This window comes from Lampris incognitus, chromosome 4 (assembly GCF_029633865.1).
Source record: "Lampris incognitus isolate fLamInc1 chromosome 4, fLamInc1.hap2, whole genome shotgun sequence".
Lineage (NCBI taxonomy): Eukaryota > Metazoa > Chordata > Actinopteri > Lampriformes > Lampridae > Lampris > Lampris incognitus.
This window is the reverse complement of record NC_079214.1, coordinates 16,037,566-16,053,773: the sequence shown is the minus strand read 5'-3', so window position 1 is coordinate 16,053,773 and position 16,208 is coordinate 16,037,566. Positions and strand designations below refer to the sequence as shown.

Genomic DNA, 16,208 nt, shown 5'->3' with positions numbered 1-16,208 from the left:
ACAATAGATAATGTACAGTATGCTATTTTTCATTATAGTGTATTCTTTGCTAAGTAGCACTTACAGAGGTGTTATTATACAGTCTCTATAGGATATGAGCTCGAGGCTACACCTTTGGATTAAGCGATGAACTTCAAGTTTGAACTATTGAGTAAACACGATAACATGGGGCGTCCGAGGGGTGTGGCATTCTATTCCGTTGTCTACCAACAGGGGGATCGCTGTTTCGACTCATCGTGTTGCCTCTGGCTTGGTCGGGCGTCCCTACAGACACAGTTGGCCGTGTCTGCGGGTGGGAAGCCGGATGTGGGTATGTGTCCTGGTCGCTGCACTAGCGCCTCCTCTGGTCGGTCGGGGCGTCTGTTCAGTGGGGAGGGGGAACTTGGGGGGAATAGCGTGACCCTCCCACGCGCTACATCCCCCTGGTGAAACTCCTCACTGTCAGGTGAAAAGAAGAGGCTGGTGACTCCACATGTATCGGAGGAGGCATGTGGTAGTCTGCAGCTCTCCCCGGATCGGCAGAGGGGGTGGAGCAGCGACCGGGACGACTCGGAAGAGTGGGGCAATTGGACAAGTACAATTGGGGAGAAAAATAAAATAAATAAAAAAACCAAAAGTAAAAATGATAACATTAGCAAGATTTCCACCAGACCAAACTTCCATCCAGCCGTTTAAGGGAAAAACTGTTAACCGTATTTATTTGAGGCACTTTTTCATCTAACGTTTGTCATCCTCATTGCTGAAAGACTACATGTGTTGAGTTTTTCTGGCCTCAAGCTTGTCCTCCGATCCATCTCATCATGCTTTTCTGTGAGATGTGAAATAATGAATTTAGCGAAATCAGGGAGAAATAGTATGACGCTCAAACGACTCCGGGCACAATCAGTTTATTTAAATGCAAAAAAAACAACCTCGTAAATATATATCTTTCACGTGCCATCTCCTTCTTGCTCCCAGATTTGATTTTTCAAGTATTTCATTTCGATATAGAAATTGACAGTGTGTGTAGTTTGTTTTTATGAGGAGTGTAAACGACATTGAAACATGGGATCCATTTTGGAGCCACTCAAACAAGCAACGACCTCATTTCCCAACTACATGTTCAGAAAAGTGGGCTCGGTGTTTAAGTGGATTTAGCATCCAATCAATCGTAAACACATTAGGTCGTGGGAAGATGTCCCTTTCTGCTTGGCTGTGAGAGACGGTGAAGAGCAGGACATGCTGGTTTACTTAAGAATAATGGCTCTGGAGGGCCAAGACCTGTCTTGTTAGAATCCTGCGGTGGTTATTATGTTAATATAACACCAGTAGGCAACATTATCCTTAAATTACTTTCTTTTCTTTTTTTTTTACCTGAATTGCTCATGAAATAATGGGCCTCATCATCTTCCCTAAAGATGTGTTTTCAGTGAATGTATACTCAGGCAACTTATGTGGAAGTGTCGCAGAACTTTTATCTCTAAACCTTTTCAAGATTTTCTGTGCACAAGCTCGTCAGCTGGAAGGTTTCTGACCAACCTCGTGGACCTCAGACATTTACTGCGTATCATTTATTTGCAGATTTGCTCTATATTTGCACTTGTTTTCAGTGCAACAGTGTTACACCAAATGATGTTGAAATAGATGCAGAATGGAGCAAGATAGTATGGATTTTTTTTTGTTTTTGCTTTAGTTAGAGCTTGAGTTCACGCGTCCTCATATCTAGAAGGCTGACTGAAGGTTTATTAAAAGTGACAGGTAACTTGTCAAGTCAAGTCAAAATGTATTTGTAGAGCACATTTAAAAACAACCACAGTTGACCAAAGTGCTGAACAGGCTTGAAATACCAAATAATGGAAAACGAAAGTAAATGACAAGTAAGAATAAAAGAAACAATAAACATAATTATAATAAAAGAATTTGCAGCACAACAGAAGGGGACGTCAAGGTGTCCACCGCAGCTCCAGCTGAAAGCCAACGAGAAGAGGTGGGTCTCCGGCAGCGACTTAATAAGTTTCTAGGGTCTGAACAGTTGTTCCAGAGATCAGGGGCAGCCACCGCAAAGGCTCGGCCACCTCTGTTGTGGTGCCTGGACCTCGGGACATCCAAGAACATCTGGTGGGTCAACATCAGGATGGTGCAGGAGCTCTGCCAGATAGTGTGGTGCCTGCCCATTCAAAACCTTAAAAACAAGCAAGAAAAACTTGAGACTTTTTTGTTTTTTTTTTTACTGCAAAACATGTTGTGTTTCTCTACACACATTTTACCACTCATAAGCTTGTTTTTCTGCTTGTGCACCCTTGTGCCGGGAAAAAAAAACATGCAAATGAAATGGTTTTCATCCCTCTTAATGCTTCAGTTTACATCTTTACAGATAGCACGAGACACGGGTAGGAAGACAACAGTTGAGGGCAAAGTCATAGGGTCTCTCTGAATAGTCACATTAAATCATGCAAAGTTAAAGTTAACCCCTATAGTTTTACATTTCATTTGATTCTGCTGACCCCTTTAGAGAAAATTGGTACTGTTTCTTAAAACTAAGCCCATTATTTTCTATAAATCCCGTCATATGATCTCCCTGTCATGGTGTAGATATCGCTGTATCTCCTTGTGCGTTTGTTTGCCTGGTTTACCCATTCAAACTACCAGGAAGTGAGAGAAGAATCAAGACACCTAATATGTTAGCACGGTGGGCCAGTGGTTAGCACTGTTGCCTCACAGCAAGAAGGTCCTGGGTTCGACCCCAGGCTTTCCCAAGTCCTTTATGTGTGGAGTTTGCATGTTCTCCCCGTGTCTGCGTGGGTTTTTGCTGAGCGCTCCAGTTTCCTCCCACCATCAAAGACATGTATATCAGGGTTAATACTCCTGTCTGTGCCCCTGAGCAAGGCAATAGGGCAAAGAAATGGAGTTGGTCCCTCGGTGCAGCACTGCGGCTGCTCACTGCTCCTAGTATAGGATGGGTTAAATCCAGAAAACGAATTTCGTTGTATGTATGTACAAATAATAAAATGTGTTTCATGTTCATTGAAGAGGTAACATAAAAAAATGTATGAATTAATTTCAGATAACAGAGTAAATTTGTCTGGTGTAAGAACTTTTGGTGTTTGTTTCCCCTTGTTTTTTCCCGGGCTCCATCGCTCTCTCTTTTCCTTTGCCTCCTGAAACAATGGCCCTGTCCCCCTACAGTCCTCCTCTAACTGCCCACTTTGGTGGTGACAAAGTGCGGTGCTATGGGGCTTCGTGGCTTCAACGGTTCATGCTTGTGAGAAGAATTCACTCTTCTCCGTTCTCAAACATAAAGCGGAGAGTCATGGCAATGAGATGACAATGAACTTCAGGAGGAGCCCCCCCCAACACCCCCCCTCCCCCATACACATCACCCCCACAGTCAACAGCTCAGTGTCTGCGGTGAAATCCCACAGATTTCTTTCCAGAGTTAACATTAACAGATAAAGAAACGCATATTTGTGACATAAATGAATGAAAATTTACCAAAGATAAAGCTAGGTGTGTTGGGTATTATTTTTAAATAGGTGAATTCAGCTATATTGGGACAGTTTTTGTGATTCTATCTTGTCATTGCGTTCTTGTCATCGATTAAAAAAAATAATCCAGCATATGACACATTTCTGAAGACCTCAAGGTATCTACTTTCTTCATGTGAGGACATTGTGTATGATATTTCTACAAAGCATGGCTCACCATTTTGCTGTAGTTGACACAAAACTTTTTCAGAGACATGTTTGGTAATTTTGGACTCAATTTCATCAGTGTAGGCCCTTGCTTTCACCCCTAATAACATATTTTAAAAAATATTTTAAACTGATTTCTTGTTTTTCTTAACCTTATACTAAGTGCTGTGTATTTTGTCGTGGGCTTGTTTGAATAGGTCGTTATTTCTTATTTTCCTACCATCTAGGTGTCCAATAATGTTCAGTTCTGCTCCAGAAGGCAAACAGTCTTTCTGTTCGCCTCCTGGAGCAGCTGGCAGTCTTCACAGGTCATTGTATCTGATCCAGATACAAATCGCCTTTTGTGAGGGGGAAGGATGTCAGTCTCTTAAGTGACTAACACAGGCAAGCGAATTCCAGTCTTTGGAGAGATACGACCTTATGAAAGTCTCTGTCTTAGAGCACTAGCTAGCTACTTTGGCTACATTGTCTGCCCTCTGGCATCTCCCTGATAACCTCCATCATCAACTGGGCAGAGGACTGTTACTGACTGACTGACCTTAGGGCTGTGACTTAGACTGATGTCGCCAGTTGCGATGTCGTGCAGTGTATGGGGCAGGGGAGTTGCGATTGAAAAGAGATCTCTGCCTCTCGACTCATTCTTCCACGCCGGCTTGCCACATTGGTGTCAGAAGTGGGATTCAAGAGACTGGAGCGGGATATTGAGCAGACCCAGTGGTGCTTGGAAAACTTGGCATGGCAAAAGATGAAGCCCATCAGAGATGAGTTTTCCAGCCTGTGGCTGCACTGCACTATGCCCCACTGCCCCTTAGAGGCCAGGAGGGCCAATACAAGGGAACGTCTGCTGTCCGCCACCACTGACTGCCCCATAGAGGCCAGGAGGGCCAATACAGGGGAACGCCTGCTGCTCTCCACCACTGATCGCCCCCTAGCAGCCAGGAGGGATGCTGTGCATAGCATGCCAGTCAAGCTGCCCAAGTACAATGGGATGATGCAGCTAGAGCCGTACCTCTCGCAAGTCCAATTAGCAGCATGGCATAGCAGATGGAGCAACGAGGAAGCTGCCATCCACCTGGCTCTGGCATTGGAGGGAAAGGCTTTGCAGGTGCTCCCCGACCTAGCCCCAGCAGGGCAGCGGGACCTCCAAGCCCTGACCATGGTGCTGGAGAGGTGATTTGGGTAACGACCCTTCACTGACCAGAGTAGGGAGCAGCTAGCCAGCCACCGCCGCCAAGAGGGAGAGAGCCTGGATACCTTCGTTGCGGATGTGCAGCTACACACCCAACATGGTTAACCGCAGAGCAACGCAGCTGCCCAAGAAGAGCTGGCCCTCCATGTTTTCCTGCGGGGGCTCACGCCGGAGCAGTTGTGCCAGTATCTTCGCCTCGCCATGCCCCAGTCCCTCACTGAGGCTCTCTGCAAAGCTGAATGGGCCGAAGTAGTACTCTCCATACAGCTTACCCAGCAGAAGGCCCCCACTCTCTGACCACACATTACGTTGGCTGACGATGATGAAAAGGAAGAGGTAGAAGAGGTCTACCATGTTCAGCCTCAAACATCCAGGCAACGTCCACCCCGGTCAACTGACTGCTGTTACTGGTATGATGACCCTGGACGCATAGCCTGCCACTGCCCAGCACCGGCAGCAGAGTCAACCGGCCAGCGGGGAAACGATGGCAGAGTGGCCTAGTGAGGAGACCGACACTCCAGTCTCAAGCCCCCCTTCAAGGTTGATGCACGCTGGTTGGCCGCCTGGGTCACACCAAAGGACTGTATTTGGACTGCCAACTTGACGGTCGATCCTGCCGGACCCTGGTAGACATGGGGTCTACCATTGCCTTGGTGTGACCTGGCATCCTCCCAGGCACCACTGGCCCACTCTCAGTGGCATGGCCACCAACTAACACCCAGCTGATTATGGTGACAGGAGAAAAGGCTGGCATGAGAGGGAAAAAGTCACTGCAAGTCCAGGCTGGAGACCAGGAGCTGGCGCACGAGTTCTGGCTTTCCAACATCCAAGACCCACACATCATCGGCCTGGACTTGCTGACCCGCTGGAGAGCCTGTGTTAACGTGTCGGAGGCAACCATTACCCTCGGCACAAAGACCATGGCACTCAGGTCCGTCCGGGGGAGGAGTGGGCTCAGGGACTGGCAAGCCAGTTGCCGAGCAGCCACCTGTGCTCAGCAGGCACAGAGCCCTGTTGCGGCACTGGAGTGCCACTGCTGCCAGCGGCGGGAGGAATGGGGCCAGATGACACCGACGGTGGCGGCCGTCTAGACCGCCAGCAATGAGAAGAGGTGGTTCCCGTTGACCACGCAGCAACTGAAGCAGCAGCAGGAGGCAGATGTGGCCCTTGTGCTGGTGAGAGGCTGACTGGAGACAGGGCGGCGCCCTGAGTGGACAGAGGTGTCAGCGCTGGGGCCCAAGGTAAAGACATACCACTCTCAACGGGGCAACTTTACGCTCCATGACTGATTGGTGCACCAGAGGTGGCAAGCTCACGGACGAGGGAACGACCTCCTGCAGCTATTGGTGCCCCGTGTCCCCAGGTTCTCCAGATGGTCCATGGCTTGGTGGGGGCGGGGCACTATGGGAATGCCAAGACCCTCAACCACCTCAGGGGGCGGTTCTACTGGCCCGGCTGTCGACGTGGACGTGCATGTGCGCGTGTGGACATGGAGCAGCACGTGCACTGCTGCAGCTCCTGCATCCTCAAGGCCCTGGCCGGGTCCAGCGGGGGCACCCTGGACATTTGGGGGACTATGTGTTGGGCGATTGAACCCTCAGGTGGGGGCTATATGGCGACCGGTGGAGGCGGTCGCTCTGACTGTCGGCTGAGCTGCGCTGGGGGAGCGCAGGGACTCACGGTGCTGTTCATATTTGAGATGACTGTGTTTCGTGTGTTTGGGTGTTCTGTTCATGTTGGGGTGTGTTGTTGTTTGGGGGTTTGAGTTGGACTGGGTAGAGGACTGTTGCTGACTGACTGACTTTAGGATCGTGACGCCAGTTGCGACACCCGGGGGGGGGGGTAGACATCATTACGTTATTGTCTGTTCGGAGTCGGAGACTTCAGTGTGATCAAGTCCGTGCAACAACCAATGATCGGATAAAATCCATAGAATAGTATAGAAAAACCATAAGATCGATTAAATGTTGTTTAAAATGGAAAAGCAAGGAAGCTGTAAACAAACAAACAAACAAACCGTCAGCTGGCCGTCAGCTGACGACCGAAAACGACCCAGCTGCGCATGCGCAGAAAGAACACAACCAGACAGTAACCCAGTTAGTTTTTGCATGGTACAAATTTTCTTTTGATCGGTTTATGAAAAAGATTTAAACTACTCTGCAACCGGTTTGGGCCCGTTTAGTCTGGTTGAGGTGTTTATATGGAGCATTATTTTTCCGTTTGGACTTTTACACCGATCTGAATATTAGGCTCCATATTAGGCTTGATAATAACTGCTGGAATAGGCTCTAGCATCCCCGCGACCCCGAGAGCAGAATAAGCGGTTAAGACAATGAATGAATGGATGGATGGATAGACCAAATTCCTTGTTACGCCACGGCTTGCACACCAAACATACTGTAGCGACCCTGATTAGCGGAGGTAGTCTAACATCCCCATGCTCTTTGCCAATCACAGGAATGGATGTTATGTTGGTCAATGTGCATGCCTGTGGTCAGTGGAGCCCGACGGGGGGGGGGGGGGGGGGAGTGCCGCCGCCGCCGGTTACTGATTGGTTTGTTGTTTCTCGTTGGGGGGGGGGGGCGACCAGTGAGTTGGGCAACATAATCCAGAAAGGTTGGAATGGAGGAGTTGGATGCGCCTTCCCAAAAAGAAACTCTTACTGTGTTGCTAAGCCCAAAAAAACAAAACAAAAACCATATACTTCAAAGAACCACATCCAAGGATGTAGGGCAGTACTGACCAATTTGAAAAAGGACAGGGACAGTGCCTCATTTCCACCAATTTGTTTTAAATTGGTGGAAATGAGGCACTGTGTTGACATAGATGTGAGGTCCCTCTTTTTATCAAGTTATATGAATACACTAACGCTACACATCGAGCCTTACACTTTCCCAATTAACCTGAAACATTTGGGACACAGCAACAAAATGTCCTAATTTAGAAAAAAATGTTCAGAACAATACATTTTGGTACACTGTTGCATCATACATGCTTGTCACACACACACACACTTTATATTACAGTCATTCTAATGTTATACTTTTATATTAAAATCAAGCTGGAGCATACGTCATTTCTCCCTCTTGCTTTTTTGGGTCAACTTCCTGTTTGAGGCTGACTTACAACCCCCACGTGATGTCGCAGGAATTGTGTCATGTGACTTTGGACCAGCGCTTCCACAGCGCGGTGTCAGCGCCGCATGTTTTGCTTTGCACTAATCAGGGCAGAAGTTCAGCGCTAGGTTTCTAAACGGCCCTAAATATCTGCCCAAATTATCCGAATTCACGTACCTACGTGCTCTTTCGAGTCGACTGTGGTTGGAGCCGGAATCCCAACTACTTACCAAACGTGGTTTTACTTTGCGCCTTTTGACGCGTCTGGCTTTCCGTAGTTGTGGCCCGGCGCGGGTAAAGAACTGGCTGTGGTGGGAAATTAGGAGCGTATCACGGAACCGGTGCTCTTTCTGTTTATAGAAAAAACATGGCTCACAACTTTCAAACCTCGACTCTTTCTCTGACTTTACCCATCTGCTGCCAGATATGCCTTGGAAAGGTAATTGCCGCCTTTTCTTCTTCTTCTCCGCTTGAAGGTATATCACATTAAAGTACCGCCCTGCTAAAATAACCCCTTAAACATTTATTCGGTTTGCAGCGTAAGCGGAAAGGTCGAGCCGGGCATGTATTTTCAGCTAGTCAATTTAACTTTAATCCGAGTCTGATGTCTTTGTATTACCTCACGTACGTGTCCAGACGGGTTACGCATAACGTGCGAAAACGCCTAACTTTACTACATGTGTAGGTTCGGCAGCCCGTCATTTGTGCCAACTACCACGTGTTCTGTTCACCGTGCATTGAAATGTGGCTGAAGAAAGCGAGCCAGTGTCCCACCTGCAGAGTCCCCATCACGGCAGCGAACCCTTGCAGAGAGATTATTGGTAAGAGGCGAACTACTAACAAAACAAACAAAGCTATCGTCGTGTTTAAGCCGCCAGCCTGTGTCTGTGATGAATGGGGCTGTGAAGAGGCTGCACTGGATTTAGTTCATTCTCTATGCCTGCTTAATCCGACTCAAGGTTATTGTTCTGCAAGGAACCAGTACAACACACAAGCACACTCACTCAACGGGCAGTTAGACTACCTGTCCCCTTAATATGCATGCCACTGGAGTGTTGGAGTAATCTGGTGAACTAGAAACCCCCCACATGAAACCATTTTACTGAACAGGTAGTTAACGTGCAGCGGCCAAAATGTGCAATAATTAAAATTATTTTGTTTGCTATATAATCTTACCAGTGTTAGTAACTTGGATATAGCTGGATTTAGATGTGTGTGTGTGTGTTTGCTTGTTTTTTTAACAATTGATTGGTCTTTATTTGTGATATTTGTACAGGAGCCACCAATGAAGGTGAGCACAGAGAGAGCCACCCTGTCAGGAAACGTCTCAGAAAAGCTAGAGGAGAGCTGCTACTGAAGGAATATGAGGTGCATTTTCGTCATTCCCTAAATAAAGTAGATTAATGGAATGTTTTGACCACCTAACAAGTTTGTGCAACTGTTTTTGTTATTTTTCATTCTATATAGAAAGATCCATATCTTTTCCCTAATTCCTTTACTTGCCAACTTGGATATTTTTATTTATGGAAATACTCTTAGCTATTCTTTGTTACACTCAGCTTTTTTTGTTTTTTTGCTTGAACAGATCCTTCGCCTTACTTTATGCTGGGCATCCCACCTCATTTGTTCCATTTTACATGGCGAACAATTAAAAAAAACTTGGAAAAAGGGGAAAAACAAACCATTACATCTTATGGCAGTTAGTTGTTGCAACCTGTCTGCTCTTTTACAACTTCAGTGTGTTTCACCTTGAGACCAATTTTTGTCTGACAGGATGAAATTGAGGGGCTCCTTAGCGAAAATGAGGGGTTAAGAACAAAAAACCAAAGTCTGGAATCGCAACTGAAAACTGCTCTAGATCCCAGCAGCATTGCCGTTTCACGAACAGGGGATAATCAAGTTGACCCTTTTATCCTGGAAGAATGGATAAACAAGCTGCAAGCTGCCACAGATGTTTGCAGTAAAGTGAAGCAGGACAATGAAAAGCTTAAAGAGGTATGGAGCCCACAGTACTCAACCTCTGTAGTGTCAGCCATTCTATGCTCAGTCCTTTGTTTTACAAAAGTAGCACATCTAAAAAATCGCATGCCTATTTTGTTTATAATGTGATGTTTTTGTGTATGTGTGCATGTGCATGTGTCTTTGACGCGGCACACATGCAATCAGTGTGTGTGTCAGTTTATTACAAGGGGACAGCGGGCACATTTAAAAGCTAAAATCCTAAGTTTACTTGCAAACAAATTTTGATTCCTTATATCACTGGCATATATTTAAGACAGTAGCTTATCCCTGAATATTCAAATCATTAATGCTTTTGTACTAGCTCATTTTAATGGTTGCTGTTGGGTAGGATTTTCAAGGAAAAGTGATCCTATCAATGATGTTTTACATCTTATCTTACCCATAGCCAAGTGCGAAAAGTATAAGGCAGGTAGCAGCGAGTATGAAGAAGTGAAGTTGTTGTGGCTTACAGGCAGATATAACAGACCAAGCTTATAAAAGACTCACAGACTACAAAATATATAACTAATACTCATTTGTTTATTTCACTAATGCCTATTAAACAAGGCTGAATTGGTTATAACGATAAGTTAAGGCTTCTGGTTAATGGTTTGCAACTAACCTTGACTGAAAGCTTGTTTCTTTCCCACTTGTAGGCAAACAAGGCGTTGCGATCACAGAATGTTGACCTTGTACAAGAGAATATGCATTTGAAAGCAGAAGTGGCAAGCAGATCTCCTCAGAAGTATGTATCCTTCTAAATATTTCGTGTCTGTATAGTGTGTATCCTTCCTTATCTGGATAATATGTATCTTTCCTCATATTATCTCTGTATAAAGTGCATACAGCCAAATCAGAAAAGCTAAATTCTACTGGCCTTTTACTGGGTCCAATTGGCTACCCTTTCTGGTCCCTTACATAAAGTGATATTATTTATTATTTTAGTTTATCTGTAAATTTTTCAGTTTGTCCCATACCATTCATTAATGCAGCTTAACTAGGAATGTGTGTTTTTGATGGTGATGGTCATTCTGTTGTCAAAAAAGGGTACAGAAAATGTTTTAGGACACTTCAGGCATATGAAATTTGCATATACAGTGCCTTGCAAAAGTATTCAACCCCCTTGACATTCATCACTAATTTCTGGATTATAAACGATACGCACACATCTGTTCCTGAACAATATTATTTTTGTGAACCCATGAGCTCTAACAGCATGTTTCCAAAGCCAAAATAAGTTATGTTTTGCTGACTTTTTATTAATAAATTAAAAATGAAAATATGGTGCTTGCATAAGTTTTCAACCCCATGTGCTCTGAAAGCTTTACAAGTTTACACAGAGGGAAAATTATTCCTAAAACAAACTCGGGTAAACACAATTGGACATAATTAGTGTGCACCTGTAAGATATTAAAGTAACAGTCTTTTTTATGGGTATGAAAAGCAGTCTGTGTAAAGTTCATTAGCTGGGCGTGAAATCCATCAGAAAATGAAGACAAGGGAGCATAATACTGAAGTAACAAAGGATTAAACTGTAGAGGGAAGGGATACACAACAATATCTAAGTGTTTGGCTGTCCCATGGAACACTATTGGATCCATTGTCAGAAAGTGAAAGCTGAATCACGCCACCCAGACACTTTGTAGGGCAGACCGTCCCTCAAAGGCGAAGTGTCCGAGCAAGACGTGGGCTGGTGAGGAAAGCCACAGATGATCCTGCAATCACTTTGAAGGAGCTCCAGAGGTCAGTAGCTGAAACTGGAGTAAATGTGCATGAGTCAACCATATCACGGGCTATCCATAAATCTGGCCTGTATGGGAGGGTAGCAAGAAAGAAGCCATTGCTCAAAATTATGCATATAAAAGCATGCTTGGAGTTTGCTACCAAGCATGAGAGAGACCCAGTTAGGATGTGGGTAAAGGTTTTGTGGTCAGATGAGACGAAAGTTGAGCTTTTTGGCCAAAACTCAAAGCGTTGTATGGCACAAACCTAGCAGTGGTTATTCCCTAAAAAACACCCTCCCTACAGTGAAGCATGGCGGGGGCAAAATGCTATGGAGTTGCTTTTCATCTGCAGGCACTGGGAACCTTGTTCAAATTGAGGGAAGAATGGATGGAGCTAAATACAGCGAAATATTGGAAGAAAACCTGTTGCAGTCTGCCATAAAACTGAAGCTTGGGAGAAGGTTCACCTCCCAGCAGGACAATGATCCCAAGCACAAGGCAAAAGCAACAATGACATGGCTCAGCAACAAAAAGGTGAACGTTTGAGTGGCCAAGTCAAAGTCCGGACTTCAACCCCATTGAAAATCTGTGGCACAGACTGAAAATCGCAGTCCAGAAGCGCCATCCCGCCAACCTGCAAGACCTGTTCAAAGTCTAGCAAGAAGAATGGGCAAAAATTACTCCAGAGGAATGTGCAAAGCTTGTACATACTCCAAAAGAATCATGGCTGCTATTGCAGCGAAAGGGTACTGTACAAAGTCTTGAGATGTGGGAGTTGAATAATTATGCAAGCACTATATTTTAGTTTTTAATTTATTTTAAAAAAGTCAGCGAAACATAACTTATTTTGGCTTTGGGAACATGCTGTTAGAGCTTATGGGTTTACAAAAATAATATTGTTCAGGAACAGATGTGCAAGTATCTTTTATAATCCAGAATTAATGATGACTGTCAAGGGGATTGAATACTTTTGCAAGGCACTGTATCATCTACCAAGAATTTTACAATAAAAATAACAATTTAATTCCAAAATACAACATAGCTGTATTGTTTAATGATCATCATTGTCCCACTCGGAGGCAGGTATAAGTGCACATACAGAGGAGAATCATAATTCCCAGGGGTTGGATGCAACCCTGGGGTTCCAATTCTGATTTCCCAAAACCGGGTAGTTTGTTGGTGTGAAGTTATCAGAATTCAAGGCTGTATAGGGATCAAATTTGAGCATTTAATCAGCATTTGAGGGACATTTATAATTTTCCAGTTATAATAACTTCTTTTTTTTTTTGGGAATAGTTGATGTAAGTCTTGAGATTATTGTCAAAGTTATGAGGACTGTTGAGTCTTGAGAGCATATGGAATTTTAGAGTGATTAGGAGCTATGAAACAAGTCAGTTTACATACAGTGGCCGTGTTTCTTTTAGGAAAACCAGTTCCTAACCCATTGTTAGCAGGTGAAATGGCTTAAGGCAAAGAAATGGGCTGAAACAGAATGGAAATGGCGACAATTTCCTTCGACAGCTTTAGCTACAGGGCAACACAGTCGAGTTACTGACAACAGCTTTTCTTTTACTTGGAGGATGAGGGTTTGATACGGGTAACTACAGTGATAACTACCTGCTATTTGCCCGTCTGTTGGGCCTAAATGTTTTAGTTCTTTGTTGAGCACCAAAGAAATGTTGCTCATTCAATTGCGATTTTTAGCAGTTTACCTAGATTTGTGGATATCTCACATTCAGCACAACCAAGCGGGGTAAATGGAGATCTCAAACCTACTAAAGGGGAATTAAATGTTATGGTTGAGAAAGCTGCACAATGGTGCTTCAGTAGTTAATGGTGCACCAATTGTATATACTATGGCAGTGTTGCATGTGTCCTTTGTGGTAGTGCCTATGATCATCTAAACCACTCGTGCCAACTTAGACCAGGTGATTCAGCTCATACGTTTAGGTGCCTGGCTTTATAAAACAAATGCAGTCCACACGTACTTCTTTCAGCTTGTTCCGTTTCCCAGGGGTCGCCAAAGTGGATTTGATAGTTTCCATCAGTACTCTGTGAGGGCACAGCACCGATGGCGGTCTTGTCATTCCGCATAATGATTTGGCAAAATTTTACGCTGGATGTAGGGGACTATCGAATTAAAATCTTTAATATACAGACTGCATATTGATTATCACACAGAGGCCTTCAGGTACAACATGTTCTACATGTGTTATTAGGCTAATGCAGTGGCAATGTTTTGTAATATTGAAAATCATATTCATTGCACTTATTTCTAATTCATAAACAGCCTACCCCCCAATCAATGTTTAATCAATTCTATATCCAGTTCATATTTTTTTATTCACCTGTGCATGTAAAATAAAATACATGAAATCAAATGAATTTACTTTTACTTCATCTTTTTGCTGCTCTCCACAGATATTATTGGGCTTGCCAACAATAGATATATTAGGAAATGGAGGAGTCTGATTGTCTGTACTGTTGAGCAATCCTTTTCAAAAAAGTAATTTTTTTAACATGTATAGATACATGACATGATCATATTACTATGTTGTCTGTGTTGTTTGATGGTCCTTGTACTGGGGTTCCAGTCACATTACATGTTCTCCATGAAACAGCTTTTGAGGTTTAAAATGATTCATTATCTCCCCTCAGGTTTGGCCGTTTTACAGTGGCTGCACTAGAAGCTAAAATCCAGCAATATGAGCGTGATGTGGACCACTTGAAAAGGGCTCTGGAGCGCAGTGACCAGTACATTGAAGACCTGGAATCTCGGGTCAGTGAGTCTAATAGGAGACCCCTTGATCACCAAGATGTGTTTGGGGACAGCAAACCTAAACCTAAAGCTCTTACAGAGCCACAGAGAATCGATATGATGAGGAGAAGCTTAAGTGACTCCGAGAGGAAGTCTATCTGCAGTAATCCAGAAGCAGAATTTCAAATGCTTCCTGCCAGCCACAGCTCTGTCTTCACAACTTCTACAGGAGGAGTTGATCACAGAGAGCTTGGTGAGAGTCTTGGCAGGCAACAGGAAGATCAAGACTTGGAAAATGGGTCCTCACAAATTCTGCCTTCTACTCCATCCTCTGCTTTCAGTTCCCTGACTTTAAGAAGCCCAGGCATCCGTGAGAAGAAAGTAGCCTTTAGGTCTACGGCTTATCTAAGGAGACTCTATTTTGAAGAATGTCCAAGTCTTGGGAAGAGTGATGACACTTCCTGTACCACAGAAAACCAGTTCTCCAACCTCTCCAAACTCCCCGAAGACCAACCCCCCAGTGCTGAATTGGAGCCCTCAAAGTCTGTCCTCTGGGGAGCGTGGCAGAGATCCTCATCTAGTAGCCCCTCCTGCTCAGGTTCACGAAAGGAAAGGTCATCACCGGATAAAGGAGCCACACCCAATAATGTCCTAAATAATGAGCCTGAGAATTTCCAGATGTCAAGTGAAGCATCAATGGATGCTGCCTACCTTGACAAAATCTCTGAGTTGGACTCTATGATGTTGGAAGGAGAAAGTTCCAGCAGCCGGGGTTCAGTACGCTCCCTCACCTTCTCACCTCCCACAGATTTGGATGCCACTCTCATCCCTGAACCAAAAACCCGCTCTTACATCTTGACAAGCTGTGTTGACAAGGGTCTCACTGTAAGCAAAGGTCATTCGAGTTTGTCAAATGGTCAGCAAAACCTGTCTCCATGTGACATCATCGGTGGGACCTTGTTAAACACTGAGGCACCAGCAGACTCCACTGAGGAAGAAGCTGCTTTGCTGACGTCTGAGGGTGATGTTTATGTCCTTGGCTGTGCAGAGAGCGAAACACCTCAGACAGATGAACTGTCTTTTGACTTGCTGTTTGATCCATTGGAGGAGAATAAGGCTGATCTCTCTGGCTTGCTCTGTCCAGAAAACTTTCATGATGTAAATGCCTCCTCCTCCTCCGCTGGCAGTTCTTGTAAACCTGGGAGTACAACAAGAGACAGACAAACACTGACCATCAATCAGCCATCTAAAAGGAAGTCTCACAGTCCCTGCAACATAAACAGTCCCACAAAACTCTCAAAGCTCAAGTAAACTTTTTAAAATCTCACTTGTTAATCTTTTGTGTATCATGCACTGCTAAATGATGTATTTTGATCAGCCTTCTCTATCGGTGTTAGGTCTGTTTGTTGAGTGGTAGCACTGGTCTGGTTGCCCAGTAGATTTCAGTGGCAGCTCAATAGATCTTTTGGTGTGACCTTTTTGTAGTTTCTAGTCACATTTTGAAAATATTTTATTTTATGTGAATGTTTTTCTGTTATCCTCTTGGAGAATCACATATTCTGAATTGAGTGTTGTAGTACCTTTTTTGAAAAGCAGTTTCTTCAAACTTAATGTAAGCTTACACGTAAGGTTGTCACATAAACACCTTAATGCATGCTCAATAATCCAGGTAAGGAAATCCCAGAAAGGTGAATCAGTTCATCTGGACACAACGTTTGGTCGGAGAAACGTTTCATCACTCTTAAGTGA

The 16,208-nt window shown here is 44.5% G+C and overlaps 1 protein-coding gene across 1 annotated transcript; it reads left to right on the top strand.

The window, feature by feature from the left end:
• Positions 1-8,334: 8,334 nt before the first annotated feature.
• Positions 8,335-15,770, top strand: obi1 (ORC ubiquitin ligase 1). The gene is made up of 6 exons (XM_056279278.1): positions 8,335-8,415; positions 8,662-8,797; positions 9,253-9,344; positions 9,750-9,971; positions 10,634-10,722; positions 14,360-15,770. The coding sequence occupies exons 1-6, from the start codon at positions 8,344-8,346 to the stop codon at positions 15,768-15,770; spliced, it is 2,022 nt and encodes a 673-aa protein (XP_056135253.1). The 5' UTR covers positions 8,335-8,343.
• The last annotated feature ends 438 nt before the right edge of the window (positions 15,771-16,208 follow it).

Coding starts and splice junctions, on each gene's coding strand:
- obi1 (XM_056279278.1), top strand. CDS start 8,344: ATGGCTCACAACTTTCAAACCTCGACTCTTTCTCTGACTTTACCCATC. Junction 8,416..8,661: donor GCCAGATATGCCTTGGAAAG/GTAATTGCCGCC, acceptor CTACATGTGTAG/GTTCGGCAGCCCGTCATTTG. Junction 8,798..9,252: donor CCCTTGCAGAGAGATTATTG/GTAAGAGGCGAA, acceptor ATATTTGTACAG/GAGCCACCAATGAAGGTGAG.